At 42.2% G+C, this 27741-nt stretch overlaps 1 protein-coding gene across 2 annotated transcripts in view; it reads right to left on the bottom strand.

The window, feature by feature from the left end:
* The window catches only part of MTUS2 (microtubule associated scaffold protein 2), a 550182-nt gene that overhangs the window by 104029 nt on the left and 418412 nt on the right, over nucleotides 1–27741 (bottom strand). For both annotated transcript variants that reach the window (XM_033950272.1, XM_033950273.1), the window contains exon 7: nucleotides 8915–9126. In XM_033950272.1, the coding sequence (XP_033806163.1) occupies nucleotides 8915–9126 (212 nt within the window). The remainder of the gene's footprint in view (nucleotides 1–8914; nucleotides 9127–27741) is intronic.

Raw genomic sequence — 27741 nt, 5'->3', positions numbered from 1 at the left:
CATTTTTACATAAGCGTAATTGACCGGGCAATGAATTCCACAATCTGGCCCCTCCTACTGAAAATGAGGCCTGTTTTGTTGACATGTAATGTATTGAATCTACCAACAATTGCATTGCTGTTTCTGATCTTAATGATCTTTTTGGCATATACAATGCTACTGCTTTTTGTAAATACCATTTTGTCTGTCCATACAAAGTCTGATTAATGATCATCAGAACATTATATTGAACTGTACATCTTACTGGTAGCCAATGTAGTTGCTTCAAAATGTGCATTATATTTCTAAACTGGCAAAGATAAACCTGTACTGTATGTATCATGCATGTTGCTATTCTACATCACAATCATGTACAGAGCAATGCTTACATGTTTATGCGTTGCTTTTCTATGTTGAAATTTTAGAAATTTTATCCCTCCCCCCCACACACTTTTACAAAACTGTGCAAGAGAACATAAGAACTTAAGAATAGCCTTACTGGGTCAGACCAATGGTCCATCATGTCCAGTAGCCCGTTCTCACGGTGGCCAATTCAGGTCACTAGTACCTGGCCAAAACCCAAGGAGTAGCAATATTCCATGCTAACGATCCAGGACAAGCAGTGGCTTCCCCCATATCGTTCTCAATAACAGACTATAGACTTTTCCTCCAGGAACTTGTCCAAACCTTTCTTAAAATCAGCTACACTAGTCGCTCTTACCACAACCTCGGGCAACGCATTCCAGAGCTTAACTATTCTCTGAGTGAAAAAAAATTTCCTCCTATTGGTTTTAAAAGTATTTCCCTGTATCTCCATCGAGTGAAATACTTTTAAAACCAAGAGGTTTTTATCGCTGGCCAGTGTGCTGAATGCTCTGCGCTGCTCCAACAATCTTAAAGCTTATATGAGCATCGAAGCAGCGCAGAGCAATCAGCGAGCTGGCCGGTGCTAAACACCTCTCGCATGGTTTGGCAAAAGAGGGGATTAATTTTCTAAAATGAATCCAGCTGATATTCAGTTTGTGATGGTCAACGTTTTTTAAAATGCCGACTCACCAGCTAGATTGACCCCAGATATTCAGTGCTGGGCCATGTGCAGGCCCCAGCACTGAATATTCAGGGTTAATTTTCTGATATTGGGTCAGCTGGGGCCTGCATAAGCTAGTTATGTGGGTGCTGGCTGAATATCGGATGGGACTAGCATTTTTTAAATTTTAAGATTAACCTCCCAATCCTACTCTTGGCCCCCCAACAAAACTCTCTCCTTCTCTATCCCTTCCCCCAGCCTGCTGCTATGAAAAATATTGCCTCTTCCATCTATGTAGGCCCCACCGGGCCTACTTGATGTCCCTGAGGTCTATGGTGGTCATTAGGGGCAGGAACGAAAGCCATTTGCTGTCATCCTTTGCAGCTTCCCTAAAATAAATGGGGTGCAGAGTAGACGTTCCTATGATAACAACAACAATTCTACTGCACACTGACTGATTAGTGAATGGATAGCGTGGGAGACCCAACATTGTCTAACTCTTAGACGCTGTTCAGTGTGGTTGTCACTATGTTAGGCACTATGCATAAAAACACATCTAAGCATTCTTAAGTGCCGGTAAGCGTTGAATCCTTAAGTGCTGTCATTTAGGCCATGGCTTTCTTGACCTAAATGAGTGCACCTAAGTTGATCCATGTTCAAACTCTGCCCTAAACACGCCCCTAATCATGCTTATTTGCCGGTAGGTACCTTGGTATAGATGCCTACCGGCAAATTAATTTTTTAAAAATTGTCTTTCAATTGTTTTTTAATGACCCTTTCAATTATCAGTGCTGAGTAAGCCAAGGCACCTAAATCAGCTGGGTGGGCCGATCTAGGTACCTAACGTCCGGCACCTTTTTAAGAATCTGGGCCTTATTGTCTACAAAACAGGTGGCAAGAAGTTTTCCGGTGGTAAAACGATCGCATGCTAATGCTAGAGCACAGCCATTAATGAAAATATAGAAAAATCAAGGTTTTTATGGCCATGGTAAAAAATAGCCTTAGCCCACAGAAATGACCCACTTAAAAGGACCCCTTAGTTCCAAAACCTGTTAAATATATTTTTTTAAATGTCTTTATATTAGAAACACAACACCTTCATAAATAGCCATGAGATGAATGAAATTTTCGCTATAAGACATTTAATGGTAAGGTATAATGATATTCATTGAAAAAATATTCTTATGATGACTAGAATTCTTGAAAATAAAAACACTAATTTATCCAGAGAACTGTTTTTTGCACTTTACATATTTTGGTACTAAACTCTTCAGGTAAGCTGTTAAATTCATTGCCAGAAGAAGTGGTATAAACAGTTAGGGGGAAATTCTATAAGAGGCGCCTAAATTAATTAGTAAATTGGCTTCAGTTATGAGCGTTAAGATCATAATTGAACAATATAAAAATTAATCCGGAGATAAGCGCCTATCCTCTTAGGGGTGAGCCCACAAAAGATAGGCGAATATCATATGGCGCCTAGCAGTGCCTAACACCAAAGTAGGTGTGTTTAGGGGTGGAGAGTGACTTAGGTGCTGCTAGGTGTGATTCTCTAAAGGACTTAGGTGCATATAATGTAGGCCTTTATAACCCTGCCCTATATTAATGTAATGTAATGTAATGTAATTTATTTCTTATATACCGCTAAACTCCGTACAGGCGCCTAAGTGTTAAGTTTGGCACCGCTAAGCATGATTCTGTAATAGGCGCCTAAATGTGACTGCCATGCAATAGGCACCTATCTTTCTACGCACTAGTGCTGCCCGATTCAGAGAAAAATATTTCGATTTGATTCGATTCACTCTGTTGAATCGATTTTTTGATTTGATTCAATTCACTGTAAAAGTCAATAGGTTCTCAGAGTGGGAACAACCTGATGTCTCAGCACTTGAAGAAAAGACCACGTAATTATGTTTATAAGATAAATCATATAAATGATTATACTGAAGCAGGGTGTTTTCAGCGAGAGAGGTAAGCAAGGGGAGAGAATTCTCCAGCGCTTTACACAATAAGGCACAGGTTAATCACCCCTGCCTGCACACCATCATAGGACATCTCATGTGTGCTCAAATTAATCAATGTGATAAATTAAACAGTGATATACAATTGGTCAATCACACAAGTGCAAGATCAAACAGGTTGTTCCCACTCAGAGAACCTATTGACTTTTACTGCTTTTCTGTGTGAGTAGATAATTAAGCAAATTTCTGATAGCCTACAGAAATGATTCTCAGCTTCCATCCCCAGCCCCCAAGACTCACCAGCCCCCATTCCGATTCTCAGTTTCCATCCTCAGCCCCCCTGCCTATTCTGAGCTTCCATCTCCAGTCCCCAAGACTCACCAGCACCCCTGTCGATTTCAGCTTCCATCCCCAGCCCCCCTGCCGATTTCAACTTCCATCCCCAGCCCCCCTGCTGATTTCAGCTTCCATCCCCAGCCCTCCTGCCGATTTCAGCTTCCATCCCCAGCCCCCAAGACTCACCAGCCCCCCTGCCGATTTCAGCTTCCATCCCCAGGCCCTAAGACTCACAAGCCCCCATTTCGATTCTCAGTTTCCTTCCCCAGCCCCCCTGCTGATTTCAGCTTCCATCCCCAGCTCCCCTGCCGATTCTGAGCTTCCATCCCCAGCCCCCCTGCTAATTTCAGCTTCCATCCCCAGCCCCCCTGCCGATTTCCGCTTCCATCCCTAGCCCCTAAGACTCACCAGTCCCCATTCCGATTCATTTACTTACTGGACTAGATATTAAATCGCGGGGCAGAGAGGAGAAATGCAGGGAAAGCCAGCCAAAAATAGTATTTGCTGCTGCCGAGGTCTGCTGCACAAGGTCTGCTCGCTCGCAATTGACTCTCCCACTACTTTCGTTTCGTCCGATGTAACTTCCGGTTTCACAAAACCGGAAGTTACATTAGATGGGTAGAGTTTGGCGGCCGCGGCGTTAAAATCGTCTTGCAGCTGAATTGGTGAGTCCAGTTTTTAGCAAAAACGAACCAATTCGAATCGATTCATCTGATTTGAATCGGTGAACTGATTCGAATCGTGTATCGGGCAGCACTACTAGGCACCCATTACAGAATCCAGCCCGATTCTATAAAGTGTCTAGGTTAGGTGCCGCTAGGCGCTCTAATCATGGATGGCTAGTGATGCCTTAGTTCCGCATGCAAAATAATTGGTTTTAATTGATTTAAATGGCATGGGAATTGACCACACCATCGAAAACATTGAAAATGTAAAAATCATTTTAATTGTCAATTTAGGTTGCGTGCAGATATTGGCACGGCACCCACTGACACTTCAGTCAAGGCGCCCTCCCACACATAATGATGCCTACTTGAAAAGTAAGCATGGATAGGGGCAGAGAATAGGCATGGTTGATTTAGGCATTGCTAGGCGTTGTAGTTAGGCGCTGGTAACTTAGGCCAGGAAGACCCTGGCTAGGAGTGAGCTCGGAGACACTGTCGAATTCAGATGCAGAATTTTACTCAGCATTTTATGCAATGAGACCTAGTTACTGATAATTGCAGTTAACAGTAAATTAACACATATTGCTCACGGTGATAACATGGTGATAAGATGGTGATATACTGGTGCCTACCACAATGATGCCCAGCAATGCCTAAGCATGCCTTGGTGTCATTAAGCGTAGTTCTATAAAGAACACCTAGTGGTTGATTGACAACCACGCAGAGTGGTGCCACTAGACACTGTTTATAGAATGAGGCCCTTAGTGTAGCTGGGTTTTAAAAAACTATTTGGACAGGTTTCTGGAGGAAATGTCCATAGACTGTTATTAAACAAGCAGACTTGTAGAAAGGCACTGCTTATCCCTGGGTATAAATAGCATGGGATCTATCTATTTTTTGAAACCCTTCCTACCGTGTTTCCCCCAAAATAAGTCTTACCCCGAAAATAAGCCCTAGTCCCGGGATTCGCCGGAAACTCTTCAATCCCCCCCCCCCCCGCTGACCCCACTGCGCAGCCAAACTCCTGCTGACATTCCATCCTTCCCTGCCTGCCGACCGCAAGCCCTACCTACATCCAAAGCAGAGTCGGGCTGGCAGCACGCTAAACAGGCTGCTTCAGCCTTGTCTGTTGGGGATTTCACTCTGCCACGTTACTGATTATGTCATGATATCTACCAATTATGGCATCCCGCAGGGGTCGATATTGTCCCCCCTACTCTTTAACATCTTTTTAGCCCCTCTGCTGACTCTTTGTCAATCTATTGGGTTTACAGCATTCACCTACGCAGATGATCTTCAACTCTTACTTCCATTAGACTCGTATTCAAAAGAGGAATTTGAAAATGTCAATAAGAAATTAAGTACAATCTCTGACTGGCTTGATGAAAATAAATGAATGAATACAGATAAAACAAAAATAATATACTTCCCTTGGAAAGAAGGACTAAAACTCACCGCCCCAATCAACATAAATAATATCCAATTTCAGGAAGTCACTAAGATTAGAGTTTTGGGGGTTATTCTGGATCAAAAATTGACATATCACAATCAGATTATTGCAGTAGTGAGAGGTTGTTTTCAGAGGTTATGAATGATCAGATCAATTGTTCCTTTCTTGGACTCATCATCACTGAATGTCCTTGTAGATTCATTGATCATTTCAAAGTTAAATTATTGCAACTCGCTCCATAAAGGAGTTGCTCTTAAAGAAATCCATCAACTACAACTGCAATTAAAATTATAACAAATAGGAAAAAATTTGATCATGTGACTCCTCTTCTCAAAGAAGTTCATTGGCTTCCAATTGTTCACAGAATCTCCTATAAAATAGCACTATTAACATTCAAAATATTAACAACTAAAGCCTCATCATTCCTAGAAAGGTATATTATTCCATATATTCCCACTAAAAGTCTGAGATCAGAGGACAAAAATCTAGTAATTCCATCGCTTAGTATAATAAATACAAGACAAGATACGATCTTTGTGGTTACAGCGCCCAGAATATGGAACTCCTTACCATCATTTATTAAAGAAGAAAAATCACTAAGTAAATTTAAAGGACTGTTAAAATGCTGGTTGTACAAGGATGCCTTTGAGACCTAATCGTCGGATTCTCTTTTGACTCCATTCTCTGCAGAAATTCATGTGTCCTCTGTCTTAGGCTCCGAGAAATTTAAAAAAATAAAAATAATACTTTTAAATTTTTTACCCTCCCTTTGTACTTACCTTTCATGTTTCCTTTACTATGCTTATTGTAGTTCTCTCTACTTCCCTTATGTATCAGTTCGTAATGTTCGTGTGTTTGTTGTAGTTAATAACTAAGACCTTGTTTTTAATTGTAAATCGCTTTGAATTCATGATAGTGCAATACATCATGAAAACTTGAAACTTGTATAAATTATGTATGAATATAAACTAGCTGAGGGTGAAGCCTTCATGATTACTGCTACTGCTCAAAAAATTGAACCTTATGCTAATTCAACATCTTTTTATGTTTAGATTTGTTCAAGGATGTGGCCATTAGATGGCACTGTTGCCATTTCAAATATTAAAAAACCAACAGCATTAATAGGAAAATCCCTTGAATTAGATAGAGCCATCATTCTTTGAGATATTATCCAAATCTGTGAAACACTATGAACATTTGAAACATATTTTTCACAGTGAAGTACAAAGTCCGGTCTTACTTCACATAATTATGATCTCAATTTACTCTGCATCTTTAACAGGAAGGAATTTGAGAACAAATATATTATTTTCCTCAGAAGTTATTTAAGGAGCAATTCTACAATGTTTGCTAAGAATTAGGTGCTAAGATGCAGTATGGTAAACACTGATATTGGCAGCCGCCTATAAAAAGGCCACTGATTACGTGTCAGTCGCGTGACTGCGCCATATACAGAATCTCGCCTTCAGGAAAGATAAGCGCAGGAAATGCAGACCAGGGTTTTCCAGGTCTACAGTTCCAGCACCTCTCTTTATTGTGAATCACACCTATGTAGGTGCTTTAGGTCGCCTGACACCACATCCGGCGTTAGCTATGCCCACAGTGACATTAGGCAGCCTAAAGCGCCTATGGAGTAGGATTACCATATAGCTCCAAAAAAAGGAGGATGGATTGAGACATCCAGGTTTTACTTCCATTGCTTTCAATAGAAGTAAAATCTAGATGTATCTATCGGTCCTCCTTACTTCCATTACTTTCAGTGGAAATAAAACCCGGAGGTCTCAATCCGTCTTCCTTTTTCTGGAGCCATATGGTAACCCTACTATGGAGGCACGGTTCCAGCGCAGATTTTTTAGGCGCCAGTAGGCACTTTAATTTTACTTTTTTTTGCCATTTTAAACAGCTTTTCTTAATTAACTTAGGTGCCTAATTCTATAACAGCATCTCGGCACCTACATTCTGTTATAGAATACTGTGTAATTCAGAATTTATGTGCCCAAAAAATGTCTGTTGGATATCCTAGGTAGCAAGGCCGTAACTAGCCCCATCCTTTGGCCTCCCTCGCTTGGCTGTGATGTGGTCGGGGTAGAAAAGCTTAGGTGTGTGTCACACAGAATGGGTTTCCTGGTTGCTATGCTCCTGATAGCGCTTTATCCTTTGTCTGGACAGAAGGGAGGGAGGATCCCAATCGGCTCTTGACTCCTTTTATGAACAGCAAAAGTCTAAACCTATACCCCCACTGAATATGGTAAGAGAGATATTTGCATGCACTGTCTCTACTGAATGAAAATGTATCTCTTACATATTCAATGTAAATATCTTGAAAACCCGGCTGGCTTTCAGTTTCCTACACCAGCAGTTTCAGAAGTTAGGGATGTGCGTATTTGCTTAATTTATTTCAGTTTCATATAAGTATACATTAAATTTCTCCCTTTGTTCTTTGAATTTAACTCACACCTCTTTAGTAGCAGCTCACAACAACTTACATTCAGATATGGTAGATATTTTCCTGCCCCCCCCCCTGGATGAAACAGCAAATTATGAAACAAAACTGAAAATTCTTCCTGCACATCCACAATAGAAATAAGTTAGCTAAGAATATGGCTAAGGCACAGAAAGCTTGCTCCTGCCCGGTACACCGCTGGACCACCAGAGATTAAAAAGGTATGCGAGGGGAGGCCGGAGGGAGGTAAAAAAAAAAATAGGGATCCTTACTGTTCCAGTCCACCATGTCATACGGCAGGCCTAGTGGAGGCCTGCAGGACATTGGGAGAGAGGGGGGACAGGATACAGGGCAGGGAGTGGAACTGGGTGCAGAGCCTAACATGGCAAGGAGGGAGGGAGGGAACTGGGTGCAGAGCCTGGCAGGGAGGGAGGAGGTGAGCCTAGCAGAGAGGGAGGGGGGACAGGTTGGAGAACCTGGCATGGCAGGGAGTGAGGGGGCTGAGTATAAAGCCTGGCAGGGTAGGGAGTGAGGGATGGGGACAGGACATAGATCCTGGCAGGGCACATGAATATTACCCCCCCCACACACACACACACATCTTATATTCGAGTCAACCTTTTTCCTCCTTTTTGGAGGGAAAAAGGTACCTCGTCTTATAATCGGATCAACTTACATAAGAACATAACATAACATAAGCGTTGTCTCTGCTGAGTCAGACCATGGGTCCATCTCGCCCAGCAGTCCGCACCCGCGGCGGCCTCCCGGGTCCATGATCTGTAAGTGATCTTTTACCTAAAACATTTTATTCCCTATTCATTTAATATCCTGTATAGTAACATTCGAGTATACACAGTACTTTTGGATTTCTAAACACAGGCAAACAGCTTTTTATGGAAAACATACTTTTCTTAAATCCATTTTCAAAGGGGAATTTTCCTGTTTGAAAACTGATGTAAAAGTCTGCAGTTTAAATCCACTTTCCGATTTTATACAAATGTGTTTTGTTTGAAAGTTACCCTCTTAATAAGCTTGGAAGGCAAATTATATTCTTACCTTCTGAAAGAAATGCTGTGTGGCTACAACAAAAACCTTGAATCCCTGGTTTGCTTCCGCTAACTCCTTTTGGATAAGGAGCAGTTGTTTGGCTTGCTTCTCACACTTTTCCTTCAGTTGCTGAAATAGCTGGCGCTCAGCCTCTCGAGTCTGTAAATCCTGTTTGGTAGAAAAGCCATTCCTTTGAGTGCCTGGCCTGAGCTTAGGATGCCCTGTATAAAGAATAAAAACACAGAAACAAAAGCAGACTGAATTCACCATTTCAAATGTGTTTGATAGTATCAGATTTACAGAAATTATTTGCAATAAGTTGCAAACAAGGGATCTATGTGGCCTTCCAAGCAATCTTTCCTGAAATATTTTTGTAGGGGTGTACAGGTGTACGATGCTGTTAGGAGCATAATTTTGCCTGTGAGCATTAGGGGCAAGATATGGTGTGCCTCCTCCTTGCATTCTCTAGTCCAGGGGTCAGCAACCTGCGGCTTGGGAGCCACATGCGGTTGCGGCCTTCCAGGCCCCAACCTTTTAATCTCCCTTCCAACCCCATGATCTCCCCCCTCCCCGGACCTACCGAGGTACCTGGTGATCCAGCGGGGGGTTTTGTGACAGGAGCACAGCTCTCTTGCTCCTGCCTCCTCACAGCTACCTTCTAAAATAGCTGCTGTGACCTCTCGCAGATGCTCGCGGCATTTCCTGTAGTGCCTCGAGAGGTTGCGGCAGCCATTTTAGAAGGCAGCTGTGAGGAAGCAGGAGCGAGAGGGCCACGCTCCTGCCACAAAGACTCCCGCTGGACTTCCAGGTACTTTGGTAGGCCTGGGGAGGGGGAAAATCACATGTTTGGGAGGAAGATTAAAGGGTCAGGGCCTGGAGAGGGAAGAGAACTTTGGCTATGGGTTGGGGGGAAGGGCAGGGAAGGGAGGGCTGAGAGGTGCAGAGACCTGCGATGGGTTGGAGGGGATAGAAGCTACACCTGGCGGCTCTTTGTAAATCTTGAGTCAAGCATTTTGGATAAATTGGCTCTTTGCTGTAACCATCATCACTTGGCCGCCTGGCATAGGAAAGCCTAGTCGTCCAGTACAGAGGCGGCTTAAGTCATCTTGGGGGGGGGGGGGGTTAGGGACCTATAGAGAGGAGCACCCATGCCCATAAGTCCCTGTATTCACTGCCTTGATACTTAAACATGTGCACTCCCCTATACACCCCCAAAACCCTTTTTTTACTGGCATATAAGTGGCTCCTGCAGCCATAAGGGCTATTGGGGTGGTAGATAAGTGGGTCTAGGGGATTCTGGAGGTGGTTTGGGGGGCTCACCATGACCCGTAAGGGAGCTGTAGTGAGAAGACATGGCACCCTTTTTGTGAAGTTCACAGCAGTGCCCTGTAAAGTACCCAACTACTCTGGTGCCATGTCTGGGTGAGCAGTTCATCACTTTTCTGGCCCCTCCCACGCCCAAAAGGTCTTTTTCTAGGCATTTGTGACTTGGACGAAAAGTTGGACGAAAATGTAGCATAAAGATGGACGATTTAGTGACTTGGACGATCAGATCAGCAGGACATAGTAACATAGTAACATAGTAGATGACGGCAGATAAAGACCCGAATGGTCCATCCAGTCTGCCCAACCTGATTCAATTTAAAAATTTTTTTTTTTTTTTTTTTTTCTTCTTAGCTATTTCTGGGCGAGAATCCAAAGCTTTACCCGGTACTGTGCTTGAGTTCCAACTGCCAAAATCTCTGTTAAGACTTATTCCAGCCCATCTACACCCTCCCAGCCATTGAAGCCCTCCCCAGCCCATCCTCCACCAAACGGCCATATACAGACACAGACCGTGCAAGTCTGCCCAGTAACTGGCCTAGTTCAATATTTAATATTATTTTCTGATTCTAAATCTTCTGTGTTCATCCCACGCTTCTTTGAACTCAGTCACAGTTTTACTCTCCACCACCTCTCTCGGGAGCGCATTCCAGGCATCCACCACCCTCTCCGTAAAGTAGAATTTCCTAACATTGCCCCTGAATCTACCACCCCTCAACCTCAAATTATGTCCTCTGGTTTTACCATTTTCCTTTCTCTGGAAAAGATTTTGTTCTACGTTAATACCCTTTAAGTATTTGAACGTCTGAATCATATCTCCCCTGTCTCTCCTTTCCTCTAGGGTATACATATTCAGGTCTTCCAGTCTCTCCTCATACGTCTTCTGGCGCAAGCCTCCTATCATTTTCGTCGCCCTCCTCTGGACCGCCTCAAGTCTTCTTATGTCTTTCGCCAGATACGGTCTCCAAAACTGAACACAATACTCCAAGTGGGGCCTCACCAATGACCTGTACAGGGGCATCAACACCTTCTTCCTTCTACTGACTACGCCTCTCTTTATACAGCCCAGAATCCTTCTGGCAGCAGCCACTGCCTTATCACACTGTTTTTTCGCCTTTAGATCTTCGGACACTATCACCCCAAGGTCCCTCTCTCCGTCCGTGCATATCAGCTTCTCTCCTCCCAGCATATACGGTTCCTTCCTATTATTAATCCCCAAATGCATTACTCTGCATTTCTTTGCATTGAATTTTAGTTGCCAGGCATTAGACCATTCCTCTAACTTTTGCAGATCCTTTTTCATATTTTCCACTCCCTCTTCGGTGTCTACTCTGTTACAAATCTTGATATCATCTGCAAAAAGGCACACTTTTCCTTCTAGCCCTTCAGCAATGTCACTTACATACATATTGAACAGGATTGGCCCCAGCACCGAACCCTGAGGGACTCCACTAGTCACCTTTCCTTCCTTCGAGCGACTTCCATTAACCACCACCCTCTGGCGTCTGTCCGATAGCCAATTTCTGACCCAGTTCACCACTTTGGGTCCTAACTTCAGCCCTTCAAGTTTGTTCAACAGCCTCCTATGAGGAACTGTATCAAAGGCTTTGCTGAAATCCAAGTAAATTACATCTAGCATATGTCCTTGATCCAGCTCTCTGGTCACCCAATCAAAAAATTCAATCAGGTTCGTTTGGCACGATTTACCTTTTGTAAAGCCATGTTGCCTCGGATCCTGTAACCCATTAGATTCAAGGAAATACACTATCCTTTCTTTCAGCAACACTTCCATTATTTTTCCAACAACTGAAGTGAGGCTCACCGGCCTGTAGTTTCCTGCTTCATCCCTGTGACCACTTTTATGAATAGGGACCACATCCGCTCTCCTCCAATCCCCAGGAATCACTCCCGTCTCCAGAGATTTGTTGAACAAGTCTTTAATAGGACTCGCCAGAACCTCTCTGAGCTCCCTTAGTATCCTGGGATGGATCCCGACTGGTCCCATCGCTTTGTCCACCTTCAGTTTTTCAAGTTTCTCATAAACAACCTCCTCCGTGAACGGCGCAGAATCTACTCCATTTTCTCGTGTAACTTTGCCGGACAATCTCGGTCCTTCTCCAGGATTTTCTTCTGTGAACACAGAACAGAAGTATTTGTTTAGCACATTTGCTTTCTCCTCATCACTCTCCACATATTTGTTCCCAGCATCTTTTAGCCTAGCAATTCCATTTTTTATCTTCCTCCTTTCACTAATATATCTGAAAAAATTTTTATCTCCCTTTTTTACATTTTTAGCCATTTGTTCTTCCGCCTGTGCCTTCGCTAAACGTATCTCTCTCTTGGCTTCTTTCAGTTTCACCCTGTAGTCCTTTCTGCTCTCCTCTTCTTGGGTTTTTTTATATTTCATGAACGCCAACTCTTTCGCCTTTATTTTCTCAGCCACTAGGTTGGAGAACCATATCGGCTTCCTTTTTCTCTTGTTTTTATTGATTTTCTTCACATAAAGGTCCGTAGCCATTTTTATCGCTCCTTTCAGCTTAGACCACTGTCTTTCCACTTCTCTTATGTCCTCCCATCCTAACAGCTCTTTCTTCAGGTACTTTCCCATTGCATTAAAGTCCGTACGTTTGAAATCTAGGACTTTAAGTATCGTGCGGCCGCTCTCCACTTTAGCCGTTATATCAAACCAAACCGTTTGATGATCGCTACTACCCAGGTGAGCACCCACTCGAACATTAGAGATACTCTCTCCATTTGTGAGGACCAGATCCAATATCGCTTTTTCCCTTGTGGGTTCCGTCACCATTTGTCTGAGCAGAGCCTCTTGAAAGGCATCCACAATCTCCCTACTTCTTTCCGATTCCGCAGTCGGAACATTCCAGTCCGCATCCGGCAGGTTGAAATCTCCCAACAGCAGAACCTCCTCTTTCCTTCCAAACTTTTGGATATCCACAATCAGATCCTTATCAATTTGCTGCGATTGAGTCGGAGGTCTGTAGACTACACCCATGTAGATAGAAGTTCCATCTTCTCTTTTCAGAGCAATCCATATCGCTTCTTCCTCTCCCCAGGTCCCTTGCATTTCGGTCGCTTGGATATTGATCTTTACATAGAGAGCTACTCCTCCACCTTTATGACCATCTCTGTCCTTCCTAAAAAGATTATATCCCGGTATGTTTGCATCCCATCCATGTGATTCACTGAACCATGTCTCTGTGATAGCAACAATATCTAGATCTGCCTCTAATATCAGGGCTTGCAGATCATGAACTTTGTTGCTTAGACTGCGAGCATTTGTGGTCATCGCTTTCCAGCTATTTTTCAGCGATAATCTCCTTTTTCGTATGGATTTTTGTGTCGTTTCACTTTCCGCTGCAATACTAAGAAATGAGTTGCTGATATTGCTTTTGTTGCAGCCTTTACTACTATCACATCTTTTCTTTTGCCGGGGGTGGTCTCTACATACACCACCCCCACCTTCTAGTTTAAATGCCTAGAAAAATATTGTCTAAATTTCTCTGCAAGGTTTCTTTTTCCTGCTGTAGTAATATGTAGCCCATCAGTGCAATATAGCTTCTTGTCCTTCCATGTATTTCCCCATCCTCCTATGTACCTGAAGCCTTCTTGATGACACCAGGCTCTGAGCCATCTATTAAAGTCCTCTGTGTTTTTCATTCTTTGCTCTCCTTTTCCATATGCAGGCAGTATTTCAGAAAAAGCTAAAGTCTTTACAAAAGGTTTCACGCCCTCACCAAGCTCCCGAAAAGCTTTCTGTGCTGCAAGTGTGGAGTTGTTGGCCAGGTCATTTGTTCCCAGATGGATAACAACATCAGTGTTAAAATCCTTAGTTTCTTCCTTAATTATAGTCAGTATTTGCCTGGAACTCCTGGTAGCTGAGGATCCTGGAAGACATTTCACTATTTTGGACTCCTCGCCCTGAGTTCCAAGGTTAATGCCTCTGATGATGGAATCTCCCAACAGTAATAGTTTTCTGTTTTTGGCTTTTTTATTTGTACTTAGGGTGCTCTTGTTCTCTTGAGTTTCTTTCATTGGTTCCAGTCCCACCTCCCTTCTGTTTTCCTGAGTATCGCAGTGCACTAGTGGAGCGAAGGAATTCTGTAGAGGTAATATTAGTGAAGGTGGATGTTTCTGTGTTACATGTCGCAGTCTTCCTGAGCCTACTGTGACCCATTTGTTCCTGGGTTGTTTTATTCTTTGAGGTAGAGGTGGTAAGTTGGTATGATTTTGTGGAGTGATGGAAGCTGCTTTAATTGTATTCAATTCCTGTTTAAGTTTACAGAGCTCCTCCTTAATACTGGCAAGTTGAAGACAGATGGGGCAAGCCTTAAGCCTCCAAATAGTATGTCTTGGAATTAAAGCACCACAGTGATTGCATAGAATAAAGGTCATCTTGATTGGTTGTGAAGTCCTGATTATATGGGTCTCTATATATGAATAGTGGTCCCTGGGGTTGGTGGGACTATAAGTAAGACTACTAGTAAGGCAGAAATATAGGCTCTATACCACCTAAAACACAGTATTTTAAACAAAACTGCAGGTTCTATCAGTGCTACCCTAAAACACAGGATTTATAACAGGATTTTCCCTACTTTAGTCACCCTGAGCCACAGGCACCAGAAATATAGGCTCTATACCACCTAAAACACAGTATTTTAAACAAAACTGCAGGTTCTATCAGTGCTACCCTAAAACACAGGATTTATAACAGGATTTTCCCTACTTTAGTCACCCTGAGCCACAGGCACCAGAAATATAGGCTCTATACCACCTAAAACACAGTATTTTAAACAAAACTGCAGGAAGAGGAAATAAGATTTAACAGAGGAAAGAGAAGGATTTTTTTGTGCTTTTTTTAAATATTTTTTTAGTAAGAAACAGGGAGGAGAAGAGAAATTAAGCAGATATAATGCTGAAAACCAGTGAAAAGCTGAAATATGAAATGCTGAAATATGAAAATCTGAGTAACTTAGCTTAGGACGTATAGTTAAGACGATTTTCAAAAGAAAAAACATTTTGGACATATTTTTTGAAAATGTGTCCTAGGCTGTTTTCTACTTTAAACAACTTGTGACTTAGGCGAAAACAGGCTTGGACGTCCCTTTTGATTATGTCCCTCCACGTCTGTTTTGAAGTTGAGCATTTAAAAAGATAAAAAGTATTTAAAAAAGATTTTATAAAAGTGAGAGAGTATCATACTTAAAGATACTACAGGGACCAGTGCAATGATTGAGAACTGTGCCGTATTAGTAGTGGGCTAAAATTTTGCTTCACCCAGTGGTCTCATAAGCTAAAACTGGTTCTCTGAGCACAGAGAAGTGTTAGAAGGTGTCTGTTATAAATCACCTGTGTGCACATTAGTTCATACCTGTTTAACTTTATAAGCGCCAATTTATACACCTAAATCAGCATTTTACTGGCAAAACTAGTTTACAAAATGACCCTTCACATGCCAAATTAAATTAAACTCTGATTTCTAGCCAAGAAGCATTTCCAGCTTTAGTTGATGCTGCGTGAGAGCATTTCTTTCCTGAAAATTTTGATGTTCTTTGTACACTGCAGTAAGATTTCTGACATATTTCGGGACTGTTCAGGCAGCATCTAGATCAGGGGTGCCCACACTTTTTTGACTCGCGAGCTACTTTTAAAATGACCAAGTCAAAATGATCTACCAACAATAAAATTTTAAAAAAACACAACGCACACTGTACACATAGAATTGTTAATTATCATTCCTATTCCGGGGTTTTTTCAAAGAGGTCAAAGCAGATGACTCTATGCACTGTCACTTCAGTAACAACCATACAAAAATAGACAAATACCCACCCCCCTCCCTTTTTACTAAACCACAATAGCAGTTTTTAGCGCAGGGAGCTGCGCTGAATGCCCAGCGCTGATCTCGACGCTCATAGGCTCCCTGCGCTAAAAACCACTATTGCGGTTTAGTAAAAGGGGACCATATTGTAAAATATAGACAGCAGATATAAATTCAGACACATTATGATCACTAAATTTAAAATAAAATCATTTTTCCCACCTTGACTGGTGATTTCATGAGTCTCTGATTGCACTTTCTTCTTCTGACTGTGCATCCAATCTTTCTTTCAGCCTATATGCTTCCTCTCCTCCACACCTCATTCCCTCCCCCAACTTTTTCTTCCTCTCTCCCTGACCTTTCTTTCTTTCTCTCTCTCTTCATGCCCCCTTTCTTTTTTTCTGTTTCTCTTCTTTCCTTCTGTCTCCCTGCCTGCCCCCTTTCTTTCTTTCTCCCTGCCCTTCCCCAAGCCACTGCCACTGCCGCTGCCATCGGGGAACAGGACCCAAACCGCAACCAATGGATAACATGCCCCAAAGCTGACGCCGACACCAAAGCCACCCCATGCTCTCCCTGCTTCGGGCCGACCAGTATTCCTCTCCCCGACGTCAATTCTGCTGTCGGAGAGGAAGTTCTGCCCAGCCAGGCAGCAATTGGCTGGCCCGAACTTCCTCTCCGACGGCAGAATTGACGTCGGGGAGAGGAAGACTGATCGGCCCGATAGATCACCAAGGCAAAGTGAGTCCTGGGTGATCGACTCACTTTGCCTTGGCGAGCTACCCATCGATCGCGATCGACCTATTGGGCACCCTTGATCTAGATTAAAGTATTAACTGCACTATTAGCAAAAAGCAGGATCCTGTATATAGAGCCCTACAGAATAGCATATTTATTTAGCCAAATATGAATACCAAATACGAATGAGCATTGAGCTTTAACATAAATAATAAAAAAAGCAACATGAAATCAGAGATCAAGTGTTTATTTCAGTAGGATATGGCACAGTAGAGTCCTGAATTATTTTTATTCAAATTCAAATCACTATTTAGCCAAATACGAATAATGTAAGATGGTTAAGGGGCTGGAGTAGTTGCCGTACAGGGAGAGATTAGAGAAACTGGGCCTCTTCTCCCTCGAACAGAGGAGATTGAGAGAGGAAATGATCGAAACATTCAAGGTACTGAAGGGAATAGACTTAGTAGATAAGGACAGGTTGTTCACTCTCTCCAAGGTAGAGAGAACGAGAAGGCACTCTCTAAAGTTAAAAGGGGCTAGATTTCGTACAAATGTAAGGAAGTTCTTCTTCACCCAGAGAGTGGCAGAAAACTGGAACGCTCTTCCGGAGTCTGTCATAGAGGTAAACACTTTCCAGGGATTCAAGACAAAATGAGACAACTTCCTGTTGAACCAGAATGCACACGGGTAGAGCTAGTCTCAGTTAGGGCGATGGTCTTTGACCAGATGGCCGCCGCGTGAGTGGACTGCTGGACATGATGGACCACTGGTCTGACCCAGCAGCGACAATTCTTATGTTCTTACTATATGTGGCCGAATTGAATATCTCAGTACAGCCCTATTTGTATATAATTTAAAAATGGTTACTATGAGATAGGATTTTGAAACTTTATGGAAAAAGAATAGTAAGCAGGGCCCATTAAAGCCTAGAAAATGAGATTCAATGCAACTTAATTGCCATGTTTTAGTAAACAAGAAAAAGGAGGGAACTTGCCTTAAAATATAAGAACAACAAAGTAAAGGGAAGAAAGATGTCTATACAATCTGGTGATTTATTGCACAAAGTAACATCAATACAAACTGTCTCTGAAAGACACATCAACAGTCATTTATGAGAGAGAGGAAAAGGATTTCTGCAACCCATACAGACAATAGACAATACAGAAAAACCCTTTTTGTCTGTACTAGTCTTTCATCGATCCTGCAAACAACCTCTCACACTAATCCAAATGTTTTTTAAAATGCTTTTTTCAAACACACGTATATATATATGTGTGTGTGTTTACAACAGTGAAAAATGGGCAACAAATTCCACCACTTATCTCAATATCGTGTGTTCCCTGCAAGTGCCATGATATGAGTACAAGCGCTGGGGAGCTGTGAGAGTTTTTCGCTTGATAAATTACCCTTGCAATTGACCCTTGAAGAAGCCACCTTGAGTAGCAAAATGGGTCTGTATTGTCTGTATGGGTTACTAAGATTTTTTTTCCTCTCTCTCTCATAAATGACTATAGACGTTGCTGAGACCACATTGTGTTTGGTTACAGTACATATTTTTGGGGTCTCTACATCCTGTTTTTGGTATTTGTAGTCACTTGAATAGATGCCAGTGTACACTGACCCTACTGCTTAGGAGGCAGGTATTCAGGTATGTTTGTTCCTCTGTCATTAAACATACATATAGAAGCTGATGGCAAATAGAGATATTCTGGTCTGCTCTAGTTCCCCCCTACTGCTATTGTGAAGGTGGACAACCACAGTCCTTGAGGGTCACAACCCAGTTGGGTTTTCACAATGAATATGCACAAAATCAATTTACATACAATAGAAGTATATGCAAATTAATTTTGTGCATATCAATCTCATCACATTGATTGTGGAAATCTTGAAAATCCAAGTAGGTTGTGGCTATCGAGTAGAGAATGACACGGTGACAAAATTCATCACCGTTCCCATCCCCGTGGATAACCGAGGGAAACAATCCCATGTCATTCAACCCCAAGTACTTCTACACTAACATTCTTCAATGCAAGGTTTGAGGGTCAGTGGTTGTATCCATTTATACTCTGATTTTTCCCTCTCTTCTTAAAGAGTGGCATGGAGATGGTTTCCCGTGGTTATCTGCGGGGACAGGAACGGTGATGGATTTTGTCACCGTGTCATTCTCTACTATCAAGGATCCTGGTTGCCCACCTTTGTACTACGTCATACCTCAAATCTCCTGCTCAATAGTATTCAGACTTTCTGCAAAAGAAACTGTGCTCCTCTCTAGGGTATGAAATGTGCTGGGGTACACAACTTTAATGGCAAGGAAGAGAATCTCTCTGCAGCCTCGGGGTGATCAGAGAGGCTAATTAGGGAGTGTCTGAACATCATCAGAACTGAAACAGATTATTATGGGCAGCCACATTCCTTCTATGAGATCCAATACACTGAAACTACCTTATGCTGAGGGACCAAAGTCTAATGCCCTTTAGAAAAGGATGGTAGTCATCTGTTACTAATTTGTTTCTGAGACAGTAATCAGCTGTCTTAAATCATTTCTCTGAAGTAATTAGTTTTTCAAACAAACTGGTAAGTTTCATAGTATGCAAGGCTGCATCTAATTTGAATCCATTCCAAACCCCTACTATGGTGAAAAAAACTGACCTGCAGTTCGTAAGATACATGTACATCACAAGATGCTATGATATGATATCAATCAAAGAGAGAGGCCTGTGAGTACAGAATGTTGATGTCAGGTCAAAAGCGAGCTGGGACAAAGGCACGCGCAGACAATTGAGCGCAGTGCGGAGGCGTGTGCCACAGAAAATTACAGTTTTTCCGGCTCCGACGGGGGGGGGGGGGGGGGGGGGAACCCCCCCACTTTACTTAATAGAGATCGCGCCGCGTTGTGGGGGGCATTGTGGGGGGTGTGGGGGGTTGTAACCCCCCACATTTTACTGAAAACTTCACTTTTTCCCTGTTTTTAGGGAAAAAGTTAAGTTTACAGTAAAATGTGGAGGGTTACAACCCCCCACAACTCCGGCACGATCTCTATTAAGTAAACTGGGGGGGGGGGGGCTCCCCAACAAAAACCCCCGTTGGCGCCCCTAAAAACTGTAATTTTCTTTGGCGCGCGCCTCCGTCTTGCGCTCAGTTGTTGGCGTGCGCCTTTGTCTTTCGCCGAGTTGTCTATGAACCCAGAATGTTAAAGGAAGGCTGACTTCCTACCCCGAGGAGCAAGGGGCCCTCCTGCTTTCCTCTACCTGTGCTGCTCACTGAGAATCCTCGTTTTCAAAGAAATGCATCAAGGGTGTTTTCAGTTGCTATGCCAGTGCTTTGAACAGCCTATCTAATATGGCTAGGCAACAGATAAATTATTTGTCTTCTCAGCTTAATGACCTGTATCATCTCCCTGTTTCTGGATGACTTTGGGCTGAGGTGTTTGCGACTGATAGGATTTTTTTTTTTACTTGTTTTTGACATCCTGAAAGATGTCTTTATCCATTGTATGTACTCATGCTAAGGTTTTAACTGCTCTCTATCAGGAGGCCTAATACCATCAGGCAGTAAAATTTTATTGTAGGTTAATGAATCCTGTGGTAAATTTGATTCTGCTTTGCTGCAGCTTGGAATATCATACATTCCTATTCACAGCAATACAAAGCTAAGGGATAGGAATTGGAACTTGTATACCGCCTTTTTGTAGTTTTACAACCACACTAAAAGTGGTTTACATACAGGTATTTCAAGCATTTTCTCTATCTGTCCTGGTGGGCTCACAGTCTATCTAATGTACCTGGGGCAGTGGAGGATGAAGTGACTTGCCCAGGGTCACAAGGAGCGACCTCAGGGTGCTGAAGTTGCAGCTCTAACCACTGCACCACTCTCAAAGCTAGGGCCCACTATCTCTTGAAGGGCTAGATCACATGTTAACAAAAAGTAGCCCTCCATACTCTTCCCCTCAACCCTTTATAAAACAAAACATATTTCACTCTGATGCATGATCCCTTAAAAAAATAAATAAAGGGTCCCACCTCCAGCTACTCCTGCATTTCCTAACTGCTCAATCCTCTTGAAACAAAATTGACACTGCACACCAAATCCATTAAAAAATATATATATATATTGGCGCCCACCAGAGCTCTCCAGCAGATGATGGAGATCAGCAGGAAGAGGAGGGTAGGAGCAATCCCAGGTTGTTACTACCCTGGCAGCCATTGCTTGGAGCCCACTCCTAGAGGTGGTATTGTGGAATTGCAATTATACCACCACAATTTTTGAAGTAATAATAGTACAGGCCGGAGCGACTGGCGAGACTATGGAGAGCCTATACTTTTTCCTTTAAAAGGGATCAGAGGGTGAATGAATGTGATTTTTGTCTTCAAGGACATTATGGGTGAGGGTCCATGGGAGGCACGTGATGAGTGTCATTTAATTTTTTGTTAAAGAATTGGGGAGTGGGAGTGGGGGATGGGTTTTGTGGTCCTGCAATGTTTCTATGGAGATGTGGGTGGTGGCTAATCTGTTTTACAAGTACCTGTTCTCTTTTAATATGTGTCCCAAGAGAACTGGGCCTCATATTGGCAGTCCAATGATCCTTTAAGAAAATTAACTACACTTTTGGAGCTGCTGTTAACATGTAAATAATGCATTTTGAGCCAGATTTTCATATTAGAAACAACGAATGAATATTATATAATTCTAATACAATAACAATAATCATAATTAAGTTTTTCTATACCATCTTAACTTTGTAGTTCTGGATGGTTTACAGAAAGAACCAGTGTCTTACCATCAGTAAGCCGACACACTGGATCACAATTTAAAATCAGAAATATCTAAAATTTTTAGTAAACCACTAGAATTTCAACAATTAATCCCCTTGACCACATTCTCTGGCAACAAATTCCACAGCTTTACTTTGCGTTGCATGAAAAAATACTTTCTATGATTTGTTTTAAACCTACTGGTTGTTAGTTTCATGGAGCATTCTGATGCTGTTTGAGAAGTTAACCATTTTGCCCCCTCATGATTTCACAAAATATATTCCCTCTCAGTTTCTTTTTTCAAGCGGAATGGCCCTAACCTGTTTCACCTTTCTTCACTGGGAAAGTGTTCACCCCCTTAGTTTTTGATGCCCTTTCCTGAATGTTTTCGAGTTCCTCTATATTCTTTTTAAGATGGGGTACTCAAAGTGCAGTCTTACCACGCTAATACATCAAAGATGAGCTGCTACAAGGCAAAAAGCATGTAAAATATTACCCTATTAAAAAATTTTTTTTGGGAAACCATGCCTTCACACACCGGTCCTTGCAAAAATTACATTTCAAGTGTCTCTTTTCCTGTCAGGCCTCATTGCTAATTTTCATGTGTGATATTTCTGCAAGGAAAATTTACATGCAAAGGGACTATCTCATGGGTTAGTACAGTGGCCTCCTAGTCTGTTTAGCATAGCATGCTATACAACAATGATATTAGTTAGTTACTCCCTACTTTTACAAAGCTGCACTATCAACTGCCACTGTGAATACTGACTGCCCATAGCGACAGGGGTGTCCAACCTTTTGGCTTCCCTGGGCCGCATTGTCCCCCCCAAAAAAAAAATTTCTGGGGCCACACAAACGCTGCAGCAAGACAGAGGAGGGAGCTGGCAAGACTGTAAACACCTGGGGGCAGCAGAGGAAAACACTGCATCGCCCTTGACTGGGGCCGCACAAAATACTTCACGGGGCCGCAGGTTGGACACCCCTGCATAGAGATTTAAAGGGTTTCGGGGCTTTTACTGCACGGAGGAGGGGGGGGGGGCGGAATTAGTTAGGTGCCATTAACTCATGTTTGAGTCCTAGCGACTTGATGAATTACAGATCTAAAAAGAAATTGGTCCTCCTGCGTCATCTCCATGGTTGTTTTCAACGTGTACAGCCATCTGATTTCAGGTGATCCTCTTCGCCTGGTTCCTTTGATCTTCCCAAACATGATGTCATTCTCTAGTGAACTCTCTCTTCTGACAGTGTGCCCAAAATAAGACAGTCGTAACTTCATCATCTGGGCTTTGAGTGGCATAGCCGGTTTGATCTCTTCCAGAATCGATTTGTTAGTTCTTCTGGTGGTCCACGGCACGTCTGAAGTCCTTCTCCATCACCAAAGTTCGAATGAGTCAACCTTCTTTCTGTCTTGTTCTGTAGTGTCCAGCTTTCACATTGGCCACTGAGAGAATGAGTGTGTGAGCAAGTCTGATCTTCGTTTGGAGCGTTATTTCCTTGCCTTTGAATACTTTGTTGAGAGTCTTTATTGAAGAGCTACCAAGTGCTATTCTGTGGAATATGGCCGAAAGTGCTCAGGAGACTGAAATCCTTTACAACTTCTGTTCTATCGACTTCAAGCTCAAAATCTTCATCATTTTCCATGTTCAATGGTATAGTATGTGTCTTAAAACAGGATCAAAAGATGTTAGCTTAATTATGCATGTAAATGAAAGGACATCACAGGTAAATGAGATTTTAGGGTGTTCATGAGATCAAGAGCAGAGCCATTTTGGAAGGGCCAAGATTTAACCTTCTCACCCCACCCCTGTACATACATGCAATTTTTTAAAATCTTCCCTTCCACCCCTGCATCCATCAATCCCTCTCTCTTTCCTTTTATCCCCTCTACTCCTACTTCTTCCTCCCTGTCCTCTGCCCCAAATTGGCTTCTGCTCCTCTGGGGGCCCTTGGCATGACATCTGTTCATCTCTTTCTAACCCCACCCCTCCCGACGCTGCTAGTGACGATTCCTATAGACAACTTGCACCAGCTCTGAAAGATTCCCCCTACCACATCCCTGCCTGTGAAGAAACAGGAAGTGACATCAACGAGGGTGAGAATAAGGTAGAGGGAGAGCTGGCACAGCCTAAAGATGTCACCGGCAGCAATTCCTATGAACTACACCAGGGGTGGGGCTCAGACACAGACATACAGATGCTGGGCCATGGATGAAGAAGGGGGAGAAAGGGAAGTGAGGCACTACCACTGAGGTGTTTTGGGGCCTCATGGTCCACTAGACTGGGTGGGCCCGGGCCCATCCAAACCCACCTGTGGCTACGCCACTGCATAAGACCTTTTGTTTATAGGAAACCAATGACATATGACAGTTATACAAGCAAATGTATTCCCAACACATCAATAAGGGGCTCCTTTACTAAGCGCAGCGAAAAAGTAGACTGTACTATCCCCAGCGTGGGTGTTTACACTGCCGGGAAATGGCCAGTTTTTCTAGTTCGTCAATAATGGCCACACGTTAATTTTCCCATTAGTATGTGAGCGCTTACTGACATTTATTTTGTAGGGCTCACATTCTAACCACACACTAATCGGTTAGCAATGTGACAATGTAGCTGTGTTACCCGATTTGTACAGAGCACACCCACTCTCCACCCCAACACAAATAAATAAAAGCTATTTTTTTTTAGTGCATGGGTAGTGTATGCACGTGCAAAAATACTGTGGGACGCCTGAGCATTTCCTGCAGTAACACACATTAGTGCTTACTGCAGCTTAGTAAAAGGACCCCAAAGCAAGAACTAGGACAGAGCCATCCCTGGTTTGAATGTTTAATAATAGAAATCCTCTGTTTTGTGATTCTATGGGCTCCTTTTACTAAGCTGCGATAGCGTTTTTAGTACACGCAGGATTTTAGCGCATGCTATGCACGCGTTAAAACCGCTTTCGCAGCTTAGTAAAAGGAGCCCTATGTCTTTTATGTGAATGTAGAGAAATGACTAGCTTTTTTGAGCAATCTTACAGCAAGCTGAACTGAGAGAAAAAGAATGAGTGAACTTAGATCCTTCTTAAGTGTCAGGAAGAAGGGATAACACTGAAATATAAATCCTTATTCAAACCCAAAGGACTAAATGACCTCAGCTTTAAAAATGTGTCAGTCAGTGGTACTGTTCTGCAGGATAGATGCGATTAGAATAAGACAAGTCAGGTAATATGCCATTCGCACTTTACAGCCAGACAATGTTCTGTTCCAAATTGTTCTTTGTTGTCAGCAATCTACTGCATCTAAACTGCTTTCAGTCAGGTACAGGTCCATCTCTGCAGTAATACACCTATTATTTGACAAGTCCTTTCAGCTGAAGGGCCAGAATAATGCTTCAGTAAAAAATTCCAAATGGATTTTCTGCTACCTATGGTTTGCACAATTTATGTTGTACAGATTTTGCTTCACTTAAGGGAAGTTTTGTCTTGGGGGAAAGATGCAATATATGAAAAATATGGAAATTAACTGAAATACTAATATTTTTCTGCTTTTCTCTATTGTATATTATTTCCCTTAGGAATTTAGATTGAAATGGTATACAAATTGGAAAAGGAGGGTCTTAGAATGTTATTGGCCTGAATACCCTGGCATAAGGAGCAGGCTAAAATTAACACTATGGGCTCCTTTTACGAAGCCGCGATAGCAGCTTTATCGCACGCAACTTTTTAGCACGCGCTAAGCCCCGTGCTAGTCGAAAAACTACCGCCTGCTCAAGAGGAGGCGGTAGCGGCTAGCGTGGCCAGCAAATTAGCGCGTGCTATTACGCGCATTAAACCGCTAACGCAGCTTCGTAAAAGGAGCCCTCTATTGGGCCCTAGGTAGATATATTTGTGGGCCCTCCTACTAGGATTTTCTCTTCCCCCTCTCTCTATGATTTATTTTTTTTCCTCCAAAAAAAGAAAAACGAACCACAACCCTACAAACTCGAAACAAAAGTCCAAAAAGTGTAGAAAAAGATGTAGAAGACAACTGAGGATGTGTTGATAAAGACTCAAAGTAACGAGTAGTTCTTCCAATGAATCTTTAATACATCTTTATTCGACCCAACAAAGTCCATGTTTTGACTCAACCGAGCTTACATCAGGGGTAACAAAACCAATATTTATAACGAGATATATATAAATAACAAAAATATTTAAATGTTGAAAAAACAAAGACACAGCCACATCACATTTTGTCCCCCTTTTATCAAGCTGTGTTAAGGTTTTTTTATTGCCAGTCGCTGCAGTCAAAGTTCCAAAGCTCATATGAGCATCAGAGCTTTTACCGCAACAGCCGGTGATTTAAAAAATCCTATTACGACTTGATAAAAAGGAGTCTTTGTGTACAAACTGACCATCAACAACAAAGAAAATTAAAATTATCAGTAATCCCCTCCTTTACAAAGCCGTGCTAGCATTTTTAGCTCCGGTCGCTACAGTAAGAACTCTGAGGGCTCCTTTTATCAAGCCGTGCTAGCGGTTTAACGTGCGTAATAGCGCATGTTAAACCGCCGGCTGCGCTAGCCGCTAACGCCTGCCTTAAGCAGGCGGTAGTTTTTTGGCCAGCGCGGGGGTTAGCGTATGATTAAAAGTCGCGCATGCTAGCCCCGCTAGTGTGGCTTGATAAAAGGAGCCCTGAGTGTTGGAGGTCTTACCGTCGCAACCGGTGCTAAAAACGCTAGTGTGGTTTTGTAAAGTAGGGCCTAAATTAAATAATTAGAAAAAAAAGTGGAAAAATAAATTTTGATATATCAATACATAAGAAAACAATAAGGTATAAGTACTAAAAATGTATTAATAATAAATTATTGATAAATAATTAAAAGATCAATAATATAATAATGGATAAGTTGTGCAATAAAATGGTTCCTACCACGTAGTCTTTTTGCATAAAATGACAGAGACGGTAATGTGCTGATTTTGTCAGTGAATATTTCTGACTGCAAAGAAATACATACTTTTATGTACAACTTAATTAATATGTACATATTTTAAGGATAGGAGTATGCCAGGGGTGTCCAATAAAAAAAATTAAAATTTCCAAAAAACTGATTAGCATGTGCTAAATGCTAAGATGCCCATTATATTCCTATGAGCGACAATAAAAATTTTAAGGGTCCAATTAGATTGGAATTTATCAATAAATTCACAAGTAGACTTTTTAGTTCAAAAAGGATTTGTAATGCTATGGAAGTTAAGGTCCCATTCATACTTATTTTGAACTTTATCCATTTCAACTGTTGGTGCAATCTCTTTTATTAAGTATCCTACATTATTGCAATATAATATACTTAGCGGGGGGTCCTATAAAAATTTCCAAAAGTTATAATAATTCATAATTCTGCAGTGATTGTGATATTTAATCTGAAGAAATATGATCATCTTTCCATTTTTACCAGAAATTACATTGGCTTCTAATATAAACCAGGATATTATTCAAATTCGAATGTGTTTGTTATAAGATCATGTTTGATTTATGGTTTATTTATTTATTTAATATACTACCCTACATATTGAGATCTTTAAGTCTGTCTTGGTGATGAAGTGTCCCATTGATAGAATGTCCCACTGGTGGAGTGTCCCAGTGATGAAGTGTCCTAGTGATGAAGTGTCCAATTGATAGAATGTCCCAGTGATGAAGTGTCTCAGTGATGAAGTGTCCAAGTGATAGAATGTCCCAGTGATGAAGTGTCTCAGTGATAGAATGTCCCAGTGATGAAGTGTCCAAGTGATAGTGTCCCAGTGATGGAATGTCCCAGTGATGAAGTGTCCCAGTGATGAAGTGTCCCAGTGATGAAGTGTCTCAATGATAGAATGTCCCAGTGATGAAGTGTCCAAGTGATAGAATGTCCCAGTGATGAAGTGTCCCAGTGATAGAATGTCCCAGTGATGAAGTATCCAAGTGATAGATTGTCCCAGTGATGAAGTGTCACAGTGATGAAGTGTCTCAGTGATAGAATGTCCCAGTGATGAAGTGTCCAAGTGATAGAATGTCCCAGTGATGAAGTGTCCCAGTGATGGAAAGTCCCAGTGATGAAGTGTCCCAGTGATAAAATGTGATGAAATGGCCCTGTGATGAGCTGTTCCTGATATTAAGTGTCCAGGTGATTAAGTGTTTCCGTGAAGAAATGTACAGGTGATTAAGTATCTGGATGATAAAGTGTCCAGGAGAATAA

This window comes from Geotrypetes seraphini, chromosome 6 (assembly GCF_902459505.1).
Source record: "Geotrypetes seraphini chromosome 6, aGeoSer1.1, whole genome shotgun sequence".
In the NCBI taxonomy this organism is placed as follows: domain Eukaryota; kingdom Metazoa; phylum Chordata; class Amphibia; order Gymnophiona; family Dermophiidae; genus Geotrypetes; species Geotrypetes seraphini.
The sequence above is the reverse complement of the archived record's forward strand: the minus strand, read 5'-3'. Positions and strand labels throughout refer to the sequence as shown.